The 18,245-nt window shown below is 45.5% G+C and overlaps 1 protein-coding gene and 2 non-coding genes across 3 annotated transcripts in view; 1 reads left to right on the top strand and 2 right to left on the bottom strand.

Moving 5' to 3' along the window:
- Positions 1–7,998, top strand: part of LOC140208010 (uncharacterized) — a 38,446-nt gene extending 30,448 nt beyond the window's left edge. The window contains exons 6-7 of the mRNA XM_072276542.1: positions 1,691–1,817; positions 5,758–7,998. Of these exons, the coding sequence (XP_072132643.1) occupies positions 1,691–1,817; positions 5,758–5,761 (131 nt within the window). The 3' untranslated portion in view covers positions 5,762–7,998. The remainder of the gene's footprint in view (positions 1–1,690; positions 1,818–5,757) is intronic.
- Positions 7,999–14,641: 6,643 nt separating this feature from the next.
- trnal-uaa (transfer RNA leucine (anticodon UAA)) lies at positions 14,642–14,758 on the bottom strand. Its single transcript has 2 exons — positions 14,721–14,758; positions 14,642–14,688 (listed from the first exon to the last, which is right to left on the bottom strand). It is a non-coding gene; the product is annotated as a tRNA-Leu (tRNA).
- A 1,307-nt stretch (positions 14,759–16,065) lies between these two features.
- Positions 16,066–16,179, bottom strand: trnal-caa (transfer RNA leucine (anticodon CAA)). Its single transcript has 2 exons — positions 16,142–16,179; positions 16,066–16,111 (listed from the first exon to the last, which is right to left on the bottom strand). It is a non-coding gene; the product is annotated as a tRNA-Leu (tRNA).
- Positions 16,180–18,245: the final 2,066 nt, after the last annotated feature.

The following is an 18,245-nucleotide window of genomic DNA, read 5'->3' as shown; positions in this document are numbered from 1 at the left end:
CGGGTCGCATCAGGAGTACTCTGTGCAGTCTGGTCACCCCATTACCTGAAGTAAATAGAGGTTTTTGATTGAATGCAGAAAATGTTCAGCTGAATGCTGCCTGGCGGAGAGGTTGGACAAAGCTGGACTGTTTTCTATGGAGCATTGGTGACTGAGAGGAGACCTGACAGAAGTTTTATAAAGTTATGAACAAAGTGGATAGAGACGTTTTACTACTGCGGAAATGTCACTCTGGAGACGAGGGTTTTATGAACCGAAGCAGGAAATTTAAACAAGATGATCATAACAAGTTTTATTTTTGCACTGACAGCTGCAGGTCTGGAAAGGCTCCCATGGAGGTGAGAGGGATTCAGGGTACGGACGTTTAGGAGGGACTCAAACACACACAGGAGCAGACGTGGAATGGATGATATGGAAGCTGTGCAGGCCGAGGTGCATTTTAAAGTGGCACCGTGGCCGGCAGCCATATCAAGGGCCAAATGCCTTGTTTGTATATATATATACTGGTTCATATTCTGTGATCCATTACCAGTAGAGAACAGTTCAGACTCACAATTTCATTGACAACTGTTCTTTTTTGTAAATGTTTTAAGCCTTTTTCCATTGTGAACAATCTCCAATCCACCAAAACTATTCGCTCCATTGAGCAATGTCTTCCAATAACCTACTGTAGAAAGTTGTCTCTGCATCACTCGTGTGTTCTGCAATGAACACGTAAGTTGCTTAAAACAAGGTAATCGAGTGAGTTTATTGTCTAATCCCTTCCATAAACTTTATTGGTTAATTCAAACACTAAACAGACCGGGTATATGTGTAAAATCATGTGAGCACACAGATAAATTGGTCACAGTTTTTTTTTTCACGCGAGTTGGGGCATAATTAATTGCAGGGCATTTGATAAAGGTGAGAGAGAAGAGATCTAACAGGAACCTCAAGGGCAACATTACCACCAAGAGGGTGATCGATATATGGCGCAAATGACAGGGGAAGAGTCTGAGATAGGGGCAGTAACGATAATTAAAGGTATGATGATAGAAAGGTAAAGATTTAGAGAGATATGAGCCAAAGGTGGCAACTGGGACTACCTTAATTTGGAATCTGAGTCAGTGTAGACCAGTCACAGTAAGGCCATGTGTCCACGCTGGAAATCTTTATTCCTCTGAGTCCAGTACGATTTTGAGTATGCATTTTAAACTGTAATAAAACAAAACCCCGGTTTGCAAAGTTAATCAAAGGAGAATGGACTTTGACTGTGTTTTTCTCCACTGTATTACCATAATCGCATAAGACCCTAAGACATAGGAGCTGAATTAAGCGATTCGTCCCAGATTCTGCTCCGCAATTCCACCATGGCTGATCTGTTCTCCCTTCAACTCCATCCATCTGCCTTCTCCCCACAACCTATAATTTTCTGACTAATCTAAAACCTGCCAACTTCTGCTTTAACTATACTCAGTGACTTGGCCTCCACATGCAGCTGCGGCAACAAATTCCACAGATTTACCACCCTCTGGCTGAAATTCCGCCTCATCCCTGTTCCAATGGACATCACTCTAATCTTAGGCTTTGTCCACTAAATCTAGACTCGCCCACTATAGGAAGCATCCTGTCCACATCCACTCTATCTCGGCCTTTCAATTCTTCAAAGGTTTTCAATGGTATCTCATTATCTCTTCGTTTTCATTTCCAGAACAAGTTGTACCACCTCCAAGCGGGTTATCACGTAGAGCAATAGCCGGGATTGTGATTGGAGTCGTTGCTGGAGTGGCGCTGGCGAGTGGTTTAGTTTTCTGGATCATCAAGACAATGACAAGCAGGTACATAAATTTCATTCAAACCTGCCCTGCATTTTGGTAATACTCTCCGATGCATGATGCCAAGTGTAACCAGAGATTACGAAATTTAACACGTCGTTCTGTGTATCATTCCAGCTATAACCTCACTCGCATTTTGTCTGTCAGTTATTCAACGTTCATTGAAATCTGCTCCTTTTTATTGTACAGGGATCTAATTAATTCTGTGAAGGGGTCAGGGTGGGCTGATAGTGACTTTCACTGCTTTGTTACGAATAACTTAATTTCCCGCTTTCTGCTACGCGTGCATGTTCTTCAGATCCCTTCGGGATATTCAGTGTTAAATTCGTGCCACTGGACACATGCCATCTATATTAAGGAGAACTCATTACTCGAAAATATATAGTTTTAATATAGATGCCATGTATGCAATGGCAAGTCATCACCTCGGTGGACTACTGCAGTCTGTGTGGTCATTTTCCCCCTAGAAAACCCTGAGTGACTATAAATCACCACGTGACACAGTGTCTAGAGCCGCCGGCCGGTAGTTCCAGTGGCGTGGGTTTCAACCAGACCTCAAGTGTTATCTGCCTGTTGAATTTGCTCTAGATTTTACCACGTGAGGTTACCCTTACATCCCAACAAGATGCAGATTGGTTCATTCACTTCTAATTAGTCATGAGGTGGAGTCATTGGGGATTAATGAGAATACCAAAAATTAGAGGCAGGACTCGTTTAATCGGCCCCTCTAACGTGTTCCACAATCCAATGCCATCTGTCCACATCTCCCATTCTGCCCAAATTCCTCTTTGCCTTTAACCTTCCATGCAACCTACCCCAACAATGACCTGTCCTCCACCTCACAGCAGGACTGCGAAATCCAGAGATCCTCCAACCTCTGCCAGAAGCACCCACCTCTCAGAGTAATAAACAACCGCGGTTCCTGCCAACCCCCCACCCACCAATCCTGTGCTACTGACCCCAAGATCAAGACTCTCCCGAGGTGTAAAACATAACCACATCCGTCCTGTCCTCTACCCTCGGGAACCGCTATGTTTCAGTAAGGATACCCCCAATCCTCTATCAGCCCGAGCAACATGCACACAAATTAGAACACAGAACATTGCAGCACAAGAACAGACCTTCTGTCCCACAGCACTGTGCCAAACTAATTATATTAGTAACCAAACCCAACCAAATGATTCCATTCTGCCTACGAAATGTAGACTTCCAATTTTCTGTTCATTCATATCCCTATCTAAGAGCCTTTTGAACAACACCATCGCATATCACTCCATCACCACCCAAGACAGCCACTACTTTTTGTGTCCAAAACGTTCCCACATTTAATTTGAATGTATCCCTCCCACTTTAAGTGCATTCCTTCCGGTTTTAGACATTGCAATGCAAGGAAAATAATACTATACCCCTAGCTAAGCCTCTCATGATGAGTCACTCCACGTATCAGAACAACGAATCTCCCTTCGACTGCCTCCAGTTCCAGTCTCTCCTTAAACAAATGAACCCAATCCATGCCCGTCAGTCCCGGTGTGGCCTTGCCAACATATCGGCTGTGTATCCATACCTACTTATTCCTAAACTCCAACCATCTGCCAATGACAAGGATTTGGACAAATGGGTGCTTAGTGATGGGCACAGTCGTGGGGTCGAATGGTCTATTTTTGCCCGCTCCATGAACCTTCACCAAGGGTTATTCCATTCACCTTTGGTGGCCCGGCTACCGATCACGAATAAGCTTCCTACCCCTTCCCCCCACGCACACACACGGAGGACCACATCCCGAGAACTCATTTACTGCTCTCCAGAGATCCGCTACTGTGGGCAAGGCATGGGCCCCGCCGCTTGCAGCCATCTCAGCCACTGTAACGAGTCATCTGAAGGAGCTCATGAAACAGTGGGGCATTCGCTGGCAGTGCGGTGGTAGCAGAATTCTAAATATAAAAATTTATTGCTGCCATCCCCAGCATTTACTAATGAGGCTGCTAACCAGTAACCACCGACACATCATAAACAGTAAATACATGGCGCGATTAGTTGGAACTCCGGAGAGTTTTGCCACAACTGTACTCTTGACACCCATGGCAACCAGAGTCCAGACATCTCAGCATCCTGTCCTTGAGGTTACCTTAGTACAACGAGAACTCTCTTGTTGGAAACCGTTACAATGCCCTCTGAGGTCGCCCACTCTTGGTTTCAGTGACTTCACTGTGTTCCTTCCCCATTCACCACTGAGCCGAAAGTTTTATAGCAAAGTTATCTTTCCAAGTGCATGAAGATAAGATACAGGAGTAGAATTAGGCCACTTGGCCCATGGAGTCTGCTCCGCCATTTCAGCATGGCTGATTCCGTTTTGCTCCATGCCCCAATCTCCTGCCTTCTTCTATCCCTCCTGCCATGACCAATCAAGAATCTATCAACATCTGTCGTAAATATGTGTCAAGACTAGGCCACCACAGACCCCTGTTGCAACAAATTCAACAGATTCACCACTCTCTGGCTAAATAATTTCCTCCTTATCTCCATTCTAAATGGACGCCACCCTATTCTGAGGTTGTGTCCTCTGGCCCTCGGCTCGCCTAGCATAGGAAACATTCTGTCTACATCCAATTGATCAAAACATTTCACCATTCGACAGATTTAAATGAAATCACCCGTCATTATTCTTAATTCTACTGATACAGGCCTAGACCCATCTGAAGCTTTTACAAAAAGCCGTTCAGCCTGATGATGTTTCAAGATGTGAGGTTACAGATACTCTGCAGACAGGCACAGGCAGCAGTTGATATCGAAATGAACCCAGTCAAGAGTTCTGACACTGTAGATGCTAGACGCCAGGACAACAGATAGTCTACAGAAGGTACTCAGATGGGTGGAGCCGAGCAGCATATGCTGGGGGAAAGGAATTGTCCACAGTACCTCAATGTCCCCCACTTGTCCTAGAAATGCAGCTCGACCTATTGAGTTCGTCTGGCAGACTGTATTCTTCCAGTTGGTTCGATGATGATTTCACAATCGGACTGCCATATCCTTCCAGTGTTAATGGCGTATGGGGGAAAGTATGGAACTAATGGCCAGATTGAATACTGGACGGAAATCTTCTGTTTCTGTGAGTATCAGTGCGTGTTACAGAGTGTGAGAGAGTCTGTAGGTAAGTGTTTGTCGGTGTGGGTGGGCATCTGTCAGTTTCAGTATCTGTGAGTGTGCGAGAGTGTCTGTATGTGTTTGTATGTCAGTGTGTGTGAATAAGTGTGCAAGTGTGTGTATCTGTGTATATCAAAGTGTCTCAGAATCTGTGTGTACCACTGTATGACTGAGATTGTATGAGAGACAGAGTCTGTGTGTGTGTGTGTGTGTGTTTGTGTGTCGGGGGCTGGTGTTGGAGCTGTGTATGTGTGTGTGTGTAATATCGGCTGCTCAGCTCTATCCAGGCTTCTCTGTTTTACCCAGCGTTATGTTTGCCGAAGGGAACATACCCCATGTGCAGACAAGAGACATACCATTGGCTTGTGGCAGAGAAGTGGTTACTCGGAAGTAAGTGTAAGGATATGTCTGTGGGAAATCCCCTTCAGGAAAGTGGATAATAGGAGTAAGGTGCGGAGGAGTGGACCCAGCGAGAGGTGATAAAGAGGTCAGTGGAATTGAAAGGTCATAGTGGAAGGGAGGAAGTTGGGGTGAGAGGTAAATTTATTCACATGAAGGAGAAATCGATATTCATGCACTCAAGTTGAAGGTACTCAGACGGAATATAAGGTGCTGATCCTGGACCCTGAGAGTGGCCTCATGTTGGCCCAAGAGAAGGTAATGGGTTGAGAGTCGGAATGGTAATGAGAATCGAAATTAAAATGTTTGGACACAGGGAAATTCAGCTTATCGTGGATGATTCAAAAGTTCATTTATTATAAAATATGTATCATATGCAACTCTGATTTTTTTTCTTCTCCAGATAACCACGAAACAAAGGATGCAGTTGAAAACCGTTCAGAAAAAAAAACATCACACTCCCCTCCCTCTACGAAAATGAATGACATCCCGATCATCAACTGCTGTAACGCATCTCCCCAACCCCCCAAAAACCCTGTCGACACAAATGCGAAGGAACTGGATTTACCAATGTAGAGGAGGGCTCATCGAGAGCACTGGATATAACAGACCACCCCAAAGGATTTGGCGGTCAATTGTTGCCTCATCTGCAAGGACCTTTTCGACAATGGGGAGGGTTCGGCCAACGGTTCCCTTCGCTGTGAAAGCACCGAACTCAATATCAACTGCACTCTGGGCAAAGGTTAATGCCCTGTCAGCCATCAGCTATTTGAATGATTCACTGACTTTAAGGGGAAGGGCCAGCTATGGTACATAATTTCAGTGTTAGTTTACCAGGAAACAAAGACTACATGGACAACAACCTTTCTGATGACTAATATGTCTCAGCTTTCGCTGTGAAACACCCTTCTCTCTTATTAGAGAGAGCGAGAGCCTGTGATGTGCAGAATTGTCAGATGAATCAGTAGTCTTTGGGGTACTGCAAGTCCGTATCTTTATTGCACGCTTGCATGCTCGCTGGATGGTGCTGATGCATTTTTTTGCCCGTGAGGGTGAGGGTGTGTCGTTGCTTTGCTGCTGCATGTGCGTTGCGGGTGGTTATTATCTGGGGGTCTTTGGTGTACCAACGTTTTGAATGACATCCATTCTTTTGGACACTGCTCTGTTTACGTGGATGTCTGCGAAGAAAAATAATTTCAGGACGTATATTTTATACATTTATCTAACACTATATACGCCCATTGAATCAATTAGATCTATTGAATACACGATGTGTGGAACCCGCTGGCAATTCTGGTCGAGACAAACACCAAGCATTTTTCTCCACCAACAACAAGGTACAGTTTGGCATATTGCAGGGAACTTTGCATCAGAAAACATTGGATTCAGTGATGAAACCTGTGATTGATTTCGTTGTCCCACGGAAATCATAAGAAACATGCATCAAGGTGTTTTTAAATATGAGCGCTGTCCCACAAGTAACATCACACTAGCGCCCCCACGCGTCTGTCATCACACATGGGTTCCCTTCACCAACATCAGCCGACACGTGCGCGGCGCATTACGTCACAGAACGCTACTCAGCTCGAGCTTGGTTCTTCTTAACGGCTGAGCAACTATCACGTGACAGCCCCTTCCCCCACCCCCCCCACCCACCGCCACTCCCGACTGTCAACAGAGTGTTTACGGGCTGGGTTATTCTCATTGATGCGAAGATATGTCAATTACTGGTTACTCCCAATAGCAGCCGCGCCAGCCGGGAGGGCGTTACGCCCGGTGATCCCATCAGCAGTTCCTCCCCCATACTCCCGGTCAAAGCGGAACAAATTTCAAAGTAAATGCACTGATTTTCGATTTATTTCTATTTCCTTCCGAGGGATGTTGAGGGAGGAGAAGGGGTGAGAGACGTTCGTGAAGCGGTCTCCTGCGGCCGAATCTGATGCATCATTGGGAAGTAGAAGGAGGCCGCTCGGCCCATTGGCTGGGTGCCGCCTTCCCGGGAGGGTTCCTGACAGAGGGGGGGGAGGGGGATTTTATTAAAAGAATAAAGTGGTGCGGTTCGGTGAGGTGGACAGCGGGGACCTCATCTGTAGAAATGACCGATCCCACGGTAATGGCGAGCAGAGGGATTCACCACACTGATAGGCAAACACCAGCAGAATTTTGATCGCAAGTAGGGCTAATGGTCTGTGGAAAGTGTGTAAAGGAGTGGCTTTGCGGGTCGATGGAACGGCCCGGGGTCTTATTGAATGACAGAACGCGCTGAAGTGGCCGAATGGACTGCTCCTGTACCTGTTGTCTGTGTGTTTAAAGAGAAGGAATAGTCAGACCCTTTCTGGGTCTGCAGGATGTCCCAGTATTGTTGTAGGAACCGGGGCTTGGAGCCCTGTTGTTCCCAAATTGTGTCAACAATTTGCCCGAGGGGCCGAAATCAACATTTCCAAGTCTATTGTTATATATATAATATGTAATTCTATATTGGTAATGACAGAGAATTGTATAATTTATGTTCTTTGTCTGATCTGAGTGTACTTGCCCGCGATGCTGATGCTACTTGGTGTTTCTCAGCACCTGTACTTGTGCACTTGGCAATAAATTCAACTTGGTGTTTCTCAGCACCTGTACCTGTGCACCTGGCAATAAATTCAACAGGACTAGAAAAAAAAAACTCAGTGAGATTTGAGTTGTGACGGTCATCTTGGCATCCTGGTAGGTCAAATGTAAAGAGCGGGTACACTGTTAAATGAAAGACCCTTAAGAGTGTTGATGGACAGAGGCATCTTGGAGTCCAAGTTCATCGCTCCCTGAATGTGGCTGCAACGACTGATAGGGCGGCTAAGAAGACAAATGGAATGCTTGTATTTATTAGTCGAGGCAGAACATTAACACAGTGCAACAAAGCAGTATGGTCACAGAGAAAGTGGGCTGCAGGTAGTCATATGGTACAACGTCACATCGAGTTACATTGTGAGGGCAAGTGTCCATCTTGTTATACCGGGGACCATTCAAGTTGCCTGTAAAAGCTCAATGGAAATAGTCCTTCAGACTGGCTGCATGTTTTCTGTTTGTTGTTTTTTTTTTGTTATCTTCGACCCGACAGGTGGGTGAGGAGTGAGAATATCCAGGCCTGCTGTACGTGTTGATGATTACTTCTTTATCAGCGTCTCAGCTACCGAAGCCGGTTACGAGTTCGAGTGCGGGAGGAAGAACTGGCAGCGGCCCAGCTGTGGGATGTTAAGATCCGGAGATCTCTCAGCACGGAGTAATGGTTTCCATGAGGTCGGGAAATTCTGCACATCAGTACGCTTTTGGTATCAGATATCAAGGACCAGTTTTGGGGGTACTGAGTGGCACAGAATGAAATAAGGTGAACTCAGATTGCGTCCTTTCAGGGGAAATCATTCCTGACAAGTAGATTGGAATTCTTTGCGGAAACATGAGTCAGGATTGGCAAAAGGGAGTCAGCGGATGATAAGTCGATTGATCTGAATCTGAATCTGATGCCAGAGCAGGAGGAGTGAATGCAGGGAATCTGGGTGAATGAGTGGTTTGGTGGTTTATGAGCATATACTGTTGAGTCCTGACGAAGGGTCTCGGCCTGAAACGTTGACTGCACCTCTTCCTAGAGATGCTGCCTGGCATGCTGCGTTCGCCAGCAACTTTGATGTGTGTTACTGTTGAACGCCCGTTTCTGATGGCAGTGTTGTCTATGTCCAGGGATGCTGATGAGGGAGGAGGTGTAGGGACTGCAAGGGAATGTGTCCTTGATCTCGAGGGTGGGGTTCGAGTGATCGGAACCGGAAGAAGATCTCAGATATGAGCTGACACGTGATGGAATGACAGAGCAGGGTCAGGAGAGGAGGAGTGGTGTATCGGAAATGCCCTGTTCCCATTTAGACGGTAGTTGCATCTTTCAGGCATTTATAGCTCGTTTCCCGAGTGTGGATATGTTCGCCGGGAAGCTTCGTAGGGATATCCTAAGCCAGGCAAATGACTTCAAACGCTCATGAAGCAGAATGTTCCCTTCAACAAATTACATCTTCTTTGTGACTCTCTGCATGCAGTAGGTGACACACCTAGGGGTAAAGTTGGTTCTCTGGTGCGATCAGTATAAAATGGGACGGAGGGCCTTTTCTCCCAGCCGTTTTCCAAAATGGAGGTTACTTGGTAGTCTGACCGGCACACTCGGCTTGAATTTTTGTCAATTTGTCCTTCACAGTGAAGATGCATGCACTCATTCGCCAATTCGGTTGTCCTCATTCCAATCTCTCCAGCATAATTTCCAATTGATACATTCTAAACTCTCGCTTATCCTTTATGTCTTAAATCCTGTTCGTCCCTGTCTTCTGTTGTCAGCCTGAATCGCGCAAGTGCACTGTAGAGATCTCACGTGACCATCCAAAGCCAAATCTTCAGCCCAGTTCATATGCTCATCCTTTCGCCCTGTTTAATAACTCACCGGAGATCTAATCCATGTCTCATCTCCCACTCTCTGTCCCCTATTGGTGACACTTCCCGTGCCGCTAAGCATCGCTCTTTTCACACAGGCCCTCCGATATTTTATTTTCTTCACGTACTTCAGTCGAACCCAATTCCTAACTGTCCTGATTAAACGTTCCTGCAGCCAGTAAGTGACAGTGGGACTGGACGGGGTGATAGGATAAAAGGGCAGTCCTGCAGAAGGAGGATCCGCGTGTTGGCTTAACGAGAGCAGGTATACGGGGAGACTGTTAAAGAAATACCGGAGTTGCAGGAAAGATGAGAAAGGCAGTTCAGACTGTGGCAAAGACTTGACAGTAGATGAGCGGTGTTGTGAATATCCAGCTCGTCCAGCAGGGCATGTAGGGAGAAAGAAGTTGTGTTCAAGGGAACTCTACCGGACTCTGCCCGATGCTGGCTGAAATAGAAGAAAGCGGTTTGTTGGACGTGTTGAAATTGACGCTGAGTCCTACAAGCTGCAACGTGCGCAGACGGACGGCGGGCTGGCGTCCCGCTGGTGACTCTGAAAACTTCTAGAAAGGTTCAGGAATTAGGTCTGAGTGAGATGAGGAGCAGCAGTGACAGGTAACTGGAGCATACGGAGTGCCGAGTTCATTATTTTCTCCACTATCCCGAACGGGGTGTCAGATCACCTTGGTGAGACGGCGGAAGGGTAAACAGTCGTAGATCACTCTGACTGTGAGCCGGGCGACAAAAGAACCAGAGGGGCTACAGTGAATGTTGGCGGTTCTTACTGACGACGAGGTGACAGACAGAAGCCAATCTCTTCAGGCTGCTCCTACAATAGGAAGGACCGTTGTGAACGGCTGCCGTAGACAATGTCCAACCCCTGTAAGGTAACAGTGCATTGGGTTCCGTTCTCTGCTCTTTCCTGACAACAGAATTTTACCCTGAATAATGACTCAAAAATGTTATCAATCACGTCGGTCAGGTTAAATGCTCATTAGTTCCCCAGCTTCTTAGGCATGGATCACATTTACCAATTTCCATTCCCTTAGGAGTCTCCATGACTCCAGTGTTTCTGAAAAGCTCACTACTATTCATGTCCTCCCTCAGAACTCTGGAGAGTAGCAAGTTGGTCCAGGTGATTTACTCCCGTTGGGGAGTTTCGGTATCCCCAACAACGTCTTCTTATTTACTGACATCGGCCCTCACCTGTGTCCACTGAATCTCCTGAATGTGGGGCAAAATCCACGTTTCTTCACTTTTGAAGACTGACATGGCGATCTTACTTACTTCCTCCGCTATGTAGCTTAGAAACATAGATAGAAACAAATATCTATTGCACAGTATAGGTGCTTCGGCCCACAAAGCTGTGCCGAATATGTTCTTATCTTAGAAATTACCTCGGGTTACCCATAGCCCTCTGTTTCTCTGAACTTCATGTACCTGTCCAGTAGTCTCTTAAAAGACCCTATCGTATCTGCATCACCACCGTCGTCGGCAGCCCATTACACGCACTCGACACTCCCTGCGTAAAGATCTTACCCCTGACATTTCCTCTGTACCTACTTCCAAGCATCTTAAACCTATGCCCTCTCGTGCTTGCCATTCCAGCCCTGGGAAAAAAAGCCTCTGACTATCCACACAATCAATGCTTCTCATTATGTTCTTACGTCCATCAGGTCACCTCTCCTCCTCCGTCGCTCCAAGGAGAAAAGGCGGAGTTCACTCAACCTATTCTCATACGGCAGGCTCCCCAATCCAGGCAACATCCTTGTAAATCTCCTCTGCACACTTTCTATGGTTTCCAGATTCTTCCTATAGTGAGGCAACCAGGACTAAGCACAGTACTCCAAGTGAGGTGTGACCAGTAGGTGCAACATGACCTCTCAGCTCCTCAGCTCAACCCCACGATTGATGAAGGCTAATGTGCCGTGTGTTTTCTGAATGGCAATCAGCCTTCACAGCAGTGTTGAGTGCCCCATTGACTCGGACCCACAAATCCCTCTTGTCCTCCACACTGCCATGAGTCTTACCATTAATACTATACTCTGCCATTATATTTCACCGACCAAAATGAACTACGTCACACCTATCTGGGTTAAATCCCATCTGCTATTTCTCAGCCCAGTTTTGCATCCTACCAATGCTCCGATTTAACATCTGACAGCCCTCCAAACTTTTCTGTTACAAATGTGGAGAAGCGGGGGTGTGAAGGACAGGAAAACCTTCAGAAAACAATTCAGCGGTTAATCAAACAGCGACGAAAAGAGATCAAGCTACGGAGGGACCCAGTAAAGGAACAGGCTGACGTCACGGAGAGGATTAGTGTATCAAAGGAAACAGTACTAAAGTACAAAACACTCTTCCTGAAGGGCTAGTGAGACTATACTCTGGTGTATCTCTACGGACTGAAGGTGCTTATGCTAGAGCCACAGTGGACACAGGTTCTGAAATTACTTTGCTTTGTAGATCCTGTTCCGACCGGCATCGGGCGCACTTACCATTGTCGTCACTCAGTGCCCCTCAGATTCCGGGGCTTAGTACCGGTGAGTATCTATACAATGGTTACGTGTTGTTGAAGCTGGTGTTTACGGAGCAGATGTTGGAGTAACTGAGATTATTGACACACTGGTCTTGCTCTACCCGGATCCGATTGAGAAGGATGGAGCTTCTATTCTTGTGGGAACAAATACTGCCAATGTGAGAAGGCTCCTGGGAGCATGCGGGAGAGAAATGGAAGATCATTTTGAACCCCTTGTCCATTCATCCTGTGTACAGAGCTGCTTTTGAGAAGGTGCCAGTTCCTGCCAAGTAGTATGATGAACGGAAAGGAGGAACTGTGAGCTACACCCAGTCTAAACCTATCAACTTCTGTACTGGGCTTAGCTAGGGTAACGGAAATCCCTGCATTTACCGGCGTGCTCGAGGAATACAAAAGGGGATTAAACTGAGAAAATGTTGGAATGCGAAGAAGTATTTTCTACTGACAGTTCTGATTTTGATTTCTCCGATAGTACCTGCCGCACTATTAGAGCAACGGAGAACACGCCTTTCTGAAAGAAGTCTTGCCGGTTGCTTCCAGCAAAGTTCCAAGATGCTTTTCAGTACCCGCTGAAGCCACCGGAACACACGAGTGATAGATATGGGGACACAACCTCTAGTAGTCAGGAAGGGTCAAATAGGGACATTAATAGGGTAAACACTCAATCTTCCCGATGACCGTGAGTAGAGAAACACTCAATCTTCTGAATTGTCGTGCGTAGAGGCCGAGAGCCATCAAATGCTCCAGCTATCAGTCTTTCCATCCTGAATTAATTTCTAAACCACCTTTGAAATGTCTCCAATGATAGCACATCCTTTCTAAGACAAGGGCCTCCAAACTGCTCACAATACTCACAGTAAGGCCACACCATGTACGTTTTAAAGCCTCAAGATTATATTACATTCTTCCATCAATGTTTGCTAACATCTTATTTGTCTTCCTGACCACTTTCGCTAACTAAGAAATTCCCCTCAGGGAATTCAGCATGAACACTCTTAAGTACCTTTGCACTTCAGATTTTCCACTGTTCTGTAGGTTCAGAAAATAGCCTGAACTTTATTTATTTTGCCGAAGTGCGGAAGCACTGTTAATCCCTGACAGTGTGTTCTATGTGCTACTTTTTTGCCCATTCTCCTAATCTGTCCAAATCCTTTTGCAGCTTCTCTACGTCCTGCAGAGTTTCTTCATCTTCACCTATCTTCATCTAGTCCTCAAACCTGCCCGTAAAATCATCAATTCCAACATCCAAATCATAAAGATGTAAAGTAAAGGTGTCCATCCATCAATTGTATGGCATCCTGCTGTTCTATTTTATATTGTGCTACCTCAATTGTAATTTCCTTTTTGTTTAATCTAATACGCTTATCTTGTCCAGATTTTATTTTTTATAACTTTCGAAATCATTTTTACTACTTGTATTAAACGTTTCAGCTTTACGCGAATAATTTCAAATCGTTCATGTTCGATCCTCCATCAAGGTGTAATTCATTTGTTTGTCTCTGAGAGGGTGTTTAAATCTGAAGAAATTCTGGTGGGCTTCGTAGTCGCCCAGGATTATTGCGTAAAATAACAATTAATGTTGTTATTATCATTATTATTTCGTTTGACTTCTCACAGTTTGTTGTGTTATACACATCAGGTGTTTTGACCGTCCTGTTACTGCGGTCCTTCAACGATTTTATTGTGTTCCTTGGATATCCGCGGGAAAGTGAATTTCATTTTTGTACATGGTGATATATGTATATAGATTTGCTGTGATGCAGAATTTGCTTTCCGCTTTTAACTTTGAACCAGTTGGGCCGAAGGTTCTTTTCCACGCTGTATGTATTAAAACATATGCTTTGTAAAAAAAAAAAAAAAAAAAGTGTGTCCTATTAAACCACAGAAAGGGAATATAATACAGCCCAGAATGATCAATCCGATATTCCCAAGTGCAGAGTGGCGTTAAACGCACGACACTGAGCTCCGCGGCAGATGTACAGGTATGCTTAAGAACGACGATGTGAAATGCCTTTTCATTATAGCGACCAACAACATGTCTGAATGGAACCGATGTCATTCTGTCCAACAAATAGCCATGGCTGAGACGGTGACACAGACACTCTTCACCGAATCCTCTTTCTCTTCAAACTCGGCAGCCTAAATCCGATGTAATGTGACCCATTGTACTGCTGTCTGCTGTGACTAAAACAAAACCTTTATCTTTCTTGCGTCTTTCTCATCCTCCCAACCCATACTTTGATCGCTGCAATAAAATTAGTGATTGCATTATCAAAACACCAATTGTAAAAGACAACAGTTGTCAGGAGTGGGATTCGAACCCACGTCTCCAGGTGGAGACCAGAACACTCGCGTCTATTATTAAACGACTTTCTCGGCTTAAGTCTGGCGCCTTAGACCACTCGGCCACCTGACAACTCACTTCAAACCCACATGAGCAGCTGTGTTTCATAATAGAGTGAACGACTACATTGGTGAGAGAGCATACATACAAACACTCACTATATGGTGGGATTTGAAATGAAAATGGAGTGATGCCTTGTCTCAGGTTTTCCAGCATGTGAGAATTTAAAGCTCACAGCAGCACAGCGCGCTGGAACTGGTAATGCACACAGTTTAGGTCATCTGTCATAGAAAGGATGACGAGGCTTTGGAGAGTGTGCAGAAGAGATTTAACAAGATGATTCCTGAATTAGACAGTTTGGTTTTGCAATAACGAGAGCTTCAACCATCTTGTGTTGTTTTTCCCTCTGGAGCAGCAAGGCTGAGTGTGAATCTGATAGACGTCTCTTAGATTTTGGGAGGCATAGATAAAGGTAGAGCACACAGAAGCTGTCTCCATCCCAGAGCTGATATGTCTTATATCATAGGGCATACATTTCAACTAAGAGGGGAAGTTTTAAAGAAGACGTGACAACACCCTATCACTCAATGTTGGCAAGACCAAGGACAGATTGTGGTCTTGAGGAGAGGGAAAACCACAGGTCCATGAGCCATTTCTCATTGGAGGAAGTAATTTTAAATTGGTAGGTATTAGTATATCCTCTACTTTATCAGGAGACTTCAGGGATTCACCATGGCCTCAAAAACCTAGATGAACGTCTACAGATGTGTAGTAGAGAGTGGATTGTCTGCCTGCATCAGGACTTAGCACGGAAATAACATTACCTTTGAAGGAAAATCTTCAAAAGGTTAGTGGATTCGGCCCAGTCCGTCACGGGTAAAGCACTACAAAACATTCAGCACATCTGCATAACGCTGTCATCGGAAAACTGCATCCACCGCCAGAGGTCCTCACCAACCAGGACATTTTCTTTTTACGCTGCTGCCATTAGGTAGAAGGTAAAAAGAGCATCAGGACTCGCACCGACAGGTGCAAGAACAGTTTACACTCACGTCCCCATCCATTGACTATTCCGACAGCCAATGATTTCACTTTAAACACTATTCTATATTGATTAGATGAGTATCCTAGGACCTCAGCAGACCAGGCAGCATCTGTCAAAAAGAATACACAGTCGACGTTACGGGCCAAGATACTTCTCCATGGGATTGTTTCTGAATAAATCGCTCACCCAAAAATCGGTGTACGATGATCTGTTGTACTGTGATAAGCAGTGTCAAAAAACACAATCTATTCTACCGTTTTCCTAATCCACACTAAGAACCGACGTTTTGTTGCAGAAATAACATCATTTGGATTGAATGTTTAACAACAAAAGATGTCAGGAGTGGGATTCGAACCCACGACCCCAGCTGGAGACCAGAACACTCGCGTTTGTCGGAAGGATTTTCATACCTTGAGTCTGGCGCCTTAGACCACTCGGCCACCCTGACTACTGTTGTGTTTGGGAACGGAATGAATGCCTGATTTGAAGGCAAAGTTATTTACGCACAAACACACATATCATCCCGCTAATCGGAAATGAACGCGAGCTTGTTACAGTTTCGCAGATTAGGCAGCTTCTTTGGGAAGTGAAGCAAAATAATTACAGATCGAAGACTCGTGAGACGCGTCTCAGCAAGAATTTGGGAAGGAGGTTTGCTGGGATGAATGAGAACGCTTGGAAGACTCATTATTTTTACATGTAGTGAAGCGGGGAAGAAACGTTAATAGACCGTATTGAGTCTGAAAACATTGAGTGCGAGTTGATCATGACAACGTCAACAGAAACTGAACACAGTTCAATTATATCTCGCAACGCTGCTTTACAGATGGATGTTAGCAACTGAACTATAAGGCTCAATAGTCTGATGACTGTGGAAGAAAGCGAAGCTGCGATTAAGTTCACAAGGACATAAGATATCGTGCAGAAAGGCCATTCGGTCCGCTGTGTCTGTTCATCATTCTATCATGGATGAGTTATTACAGTCAGAATGTTGTTCAGGCTTGTAGGTCAATGTTTACTCTGATGGAGAGGAGACAGAAGCAGGGCGTTTTGCACTGTAGAGCAGCGGCCTTTCTGACAGATGAGACGCTTAAGAGAACGTATTTCGCTCGGGTTTGCTAATCCTGAGATAAATGCACAGAAGACATTAAAGTAAGGCAGGGACAAGGGGGCGGCCCTCGCCGGAGTGGAATGCTCCTCGCGGATGTGGAAAGGCGGGGAGACTTCCATGGTTCCTGATGACAACAGTTGCGAGAAGTACACAGAGCTGCAGCTGGTAACAATCTGCAAGGTGCAGATTCTATGAGGTGTTTGAGTTGAATCTGGATGAACCCCGGTTCACTGGGGGCCGCAGGCGTGATGGACTAGGACATATAAAGTGGTAGATACAGTCAGGGTGCAGGACACAGGAAACTGGGTGACAGTCAGGAAGGGGAAAGGGTTTAGAGAGCCAGTGCAGACTATCCCTATGGCCATCACCCTCACCAACATCTGGTTGCCGTTTGTGGTTGCATGATCTAGCAGGGGAAAGCCACAGAGGTCGGATCTCTGGCACTGTGTCTGGTTCTATGCCTCAGAAGGGAAGGGGAAGAACAGATTCCTGGATGTTATATTGCCTCCCGGGTACCAAGGTCCGAAACAACTTGGATCAAGTCCTGAATATTCTTCAGTAGGACCGTGAGCAGCCAACAGCTGTGGTCTATTGAGGACCAATGACATCGGTAAGAAGAGTGACGAATTTCTGCAATGGAAATTCAGAGGGTTAGGTGCTGAGGTGGAGGGCAGGATCTTCGGTGTTGTGACAGCGACACGTGACGCGTCCTAATCAGGCGATAAATGGAAACATGATACATATTAGCACGTGGCTAAGGGTTTGGTGTAGGAGGGAGGCCATACGAGTTTTCGATCACTGATCTCTCTTCCATGAAAGTCAAGACCTATGGATAAAGACTTTTCGTGCGTGAACTGAAAGTGTATTAATATCCTGCCGGAAGGTTAGCGAGTGCTGCATGATTAGATTTAAACTACATTTGCACGGGGGATGGGAACCAGGGTGCCAGAACAGCTGGTGAGGAGATTGTGCAGACACGTTGATAAGGTCTCAGACAACGTCAGGAATGCAATCGTTGAGCAAGGTAGGACTAATGTTCTGAGCTGCGCATACTTCAGTGGTAGAAGTATCGGAGAAAAGGCCGATGAACTCAGGGCTTGGATCAAAACCCGGAATCATGGTACTTTGCCGTTAAAGAGACTTGGTTGCAGTGGAGTTTAGTGTGACAGTTCAGTATTTCGGAGTTCCTTTGTTTCAGAAGCGATAGAGCGGGATGGACTAAAAGAGAAGGAGTAGCGTTAATAGACAGGGGAAATGTCACGGCTGTCTTCCGTCACGACAGATGCAGAATTCGACTATTGAGGCTCTATTGATGAAACTGAAAAAGAGGAAAGGTATGATCACATTAATAGGGATAGATTACTGACCGCCCAATAGTCAGTGGTATTTAGACGGTCTAATTT

This window comes from Mobula birostris, chromosome 13 (genome assembly GCF_030028105.1).
Source record: "Mobula birostris isolate sMobBir1 chromosome 13, sMobBir1.hap1, whole genome shotgun sequence".
NCBI classification, from domain to species: Eukaryota; Metazoa; Chordata; class Chondrichthyes; order Myliobatiformes; family Myliobatidae; genus Mobula; species Mobula birostris.
Note: the sequence above shows the minus strand (reverse complement) of the source record. Positions and strands in the feature narration are given on the sequence as shown.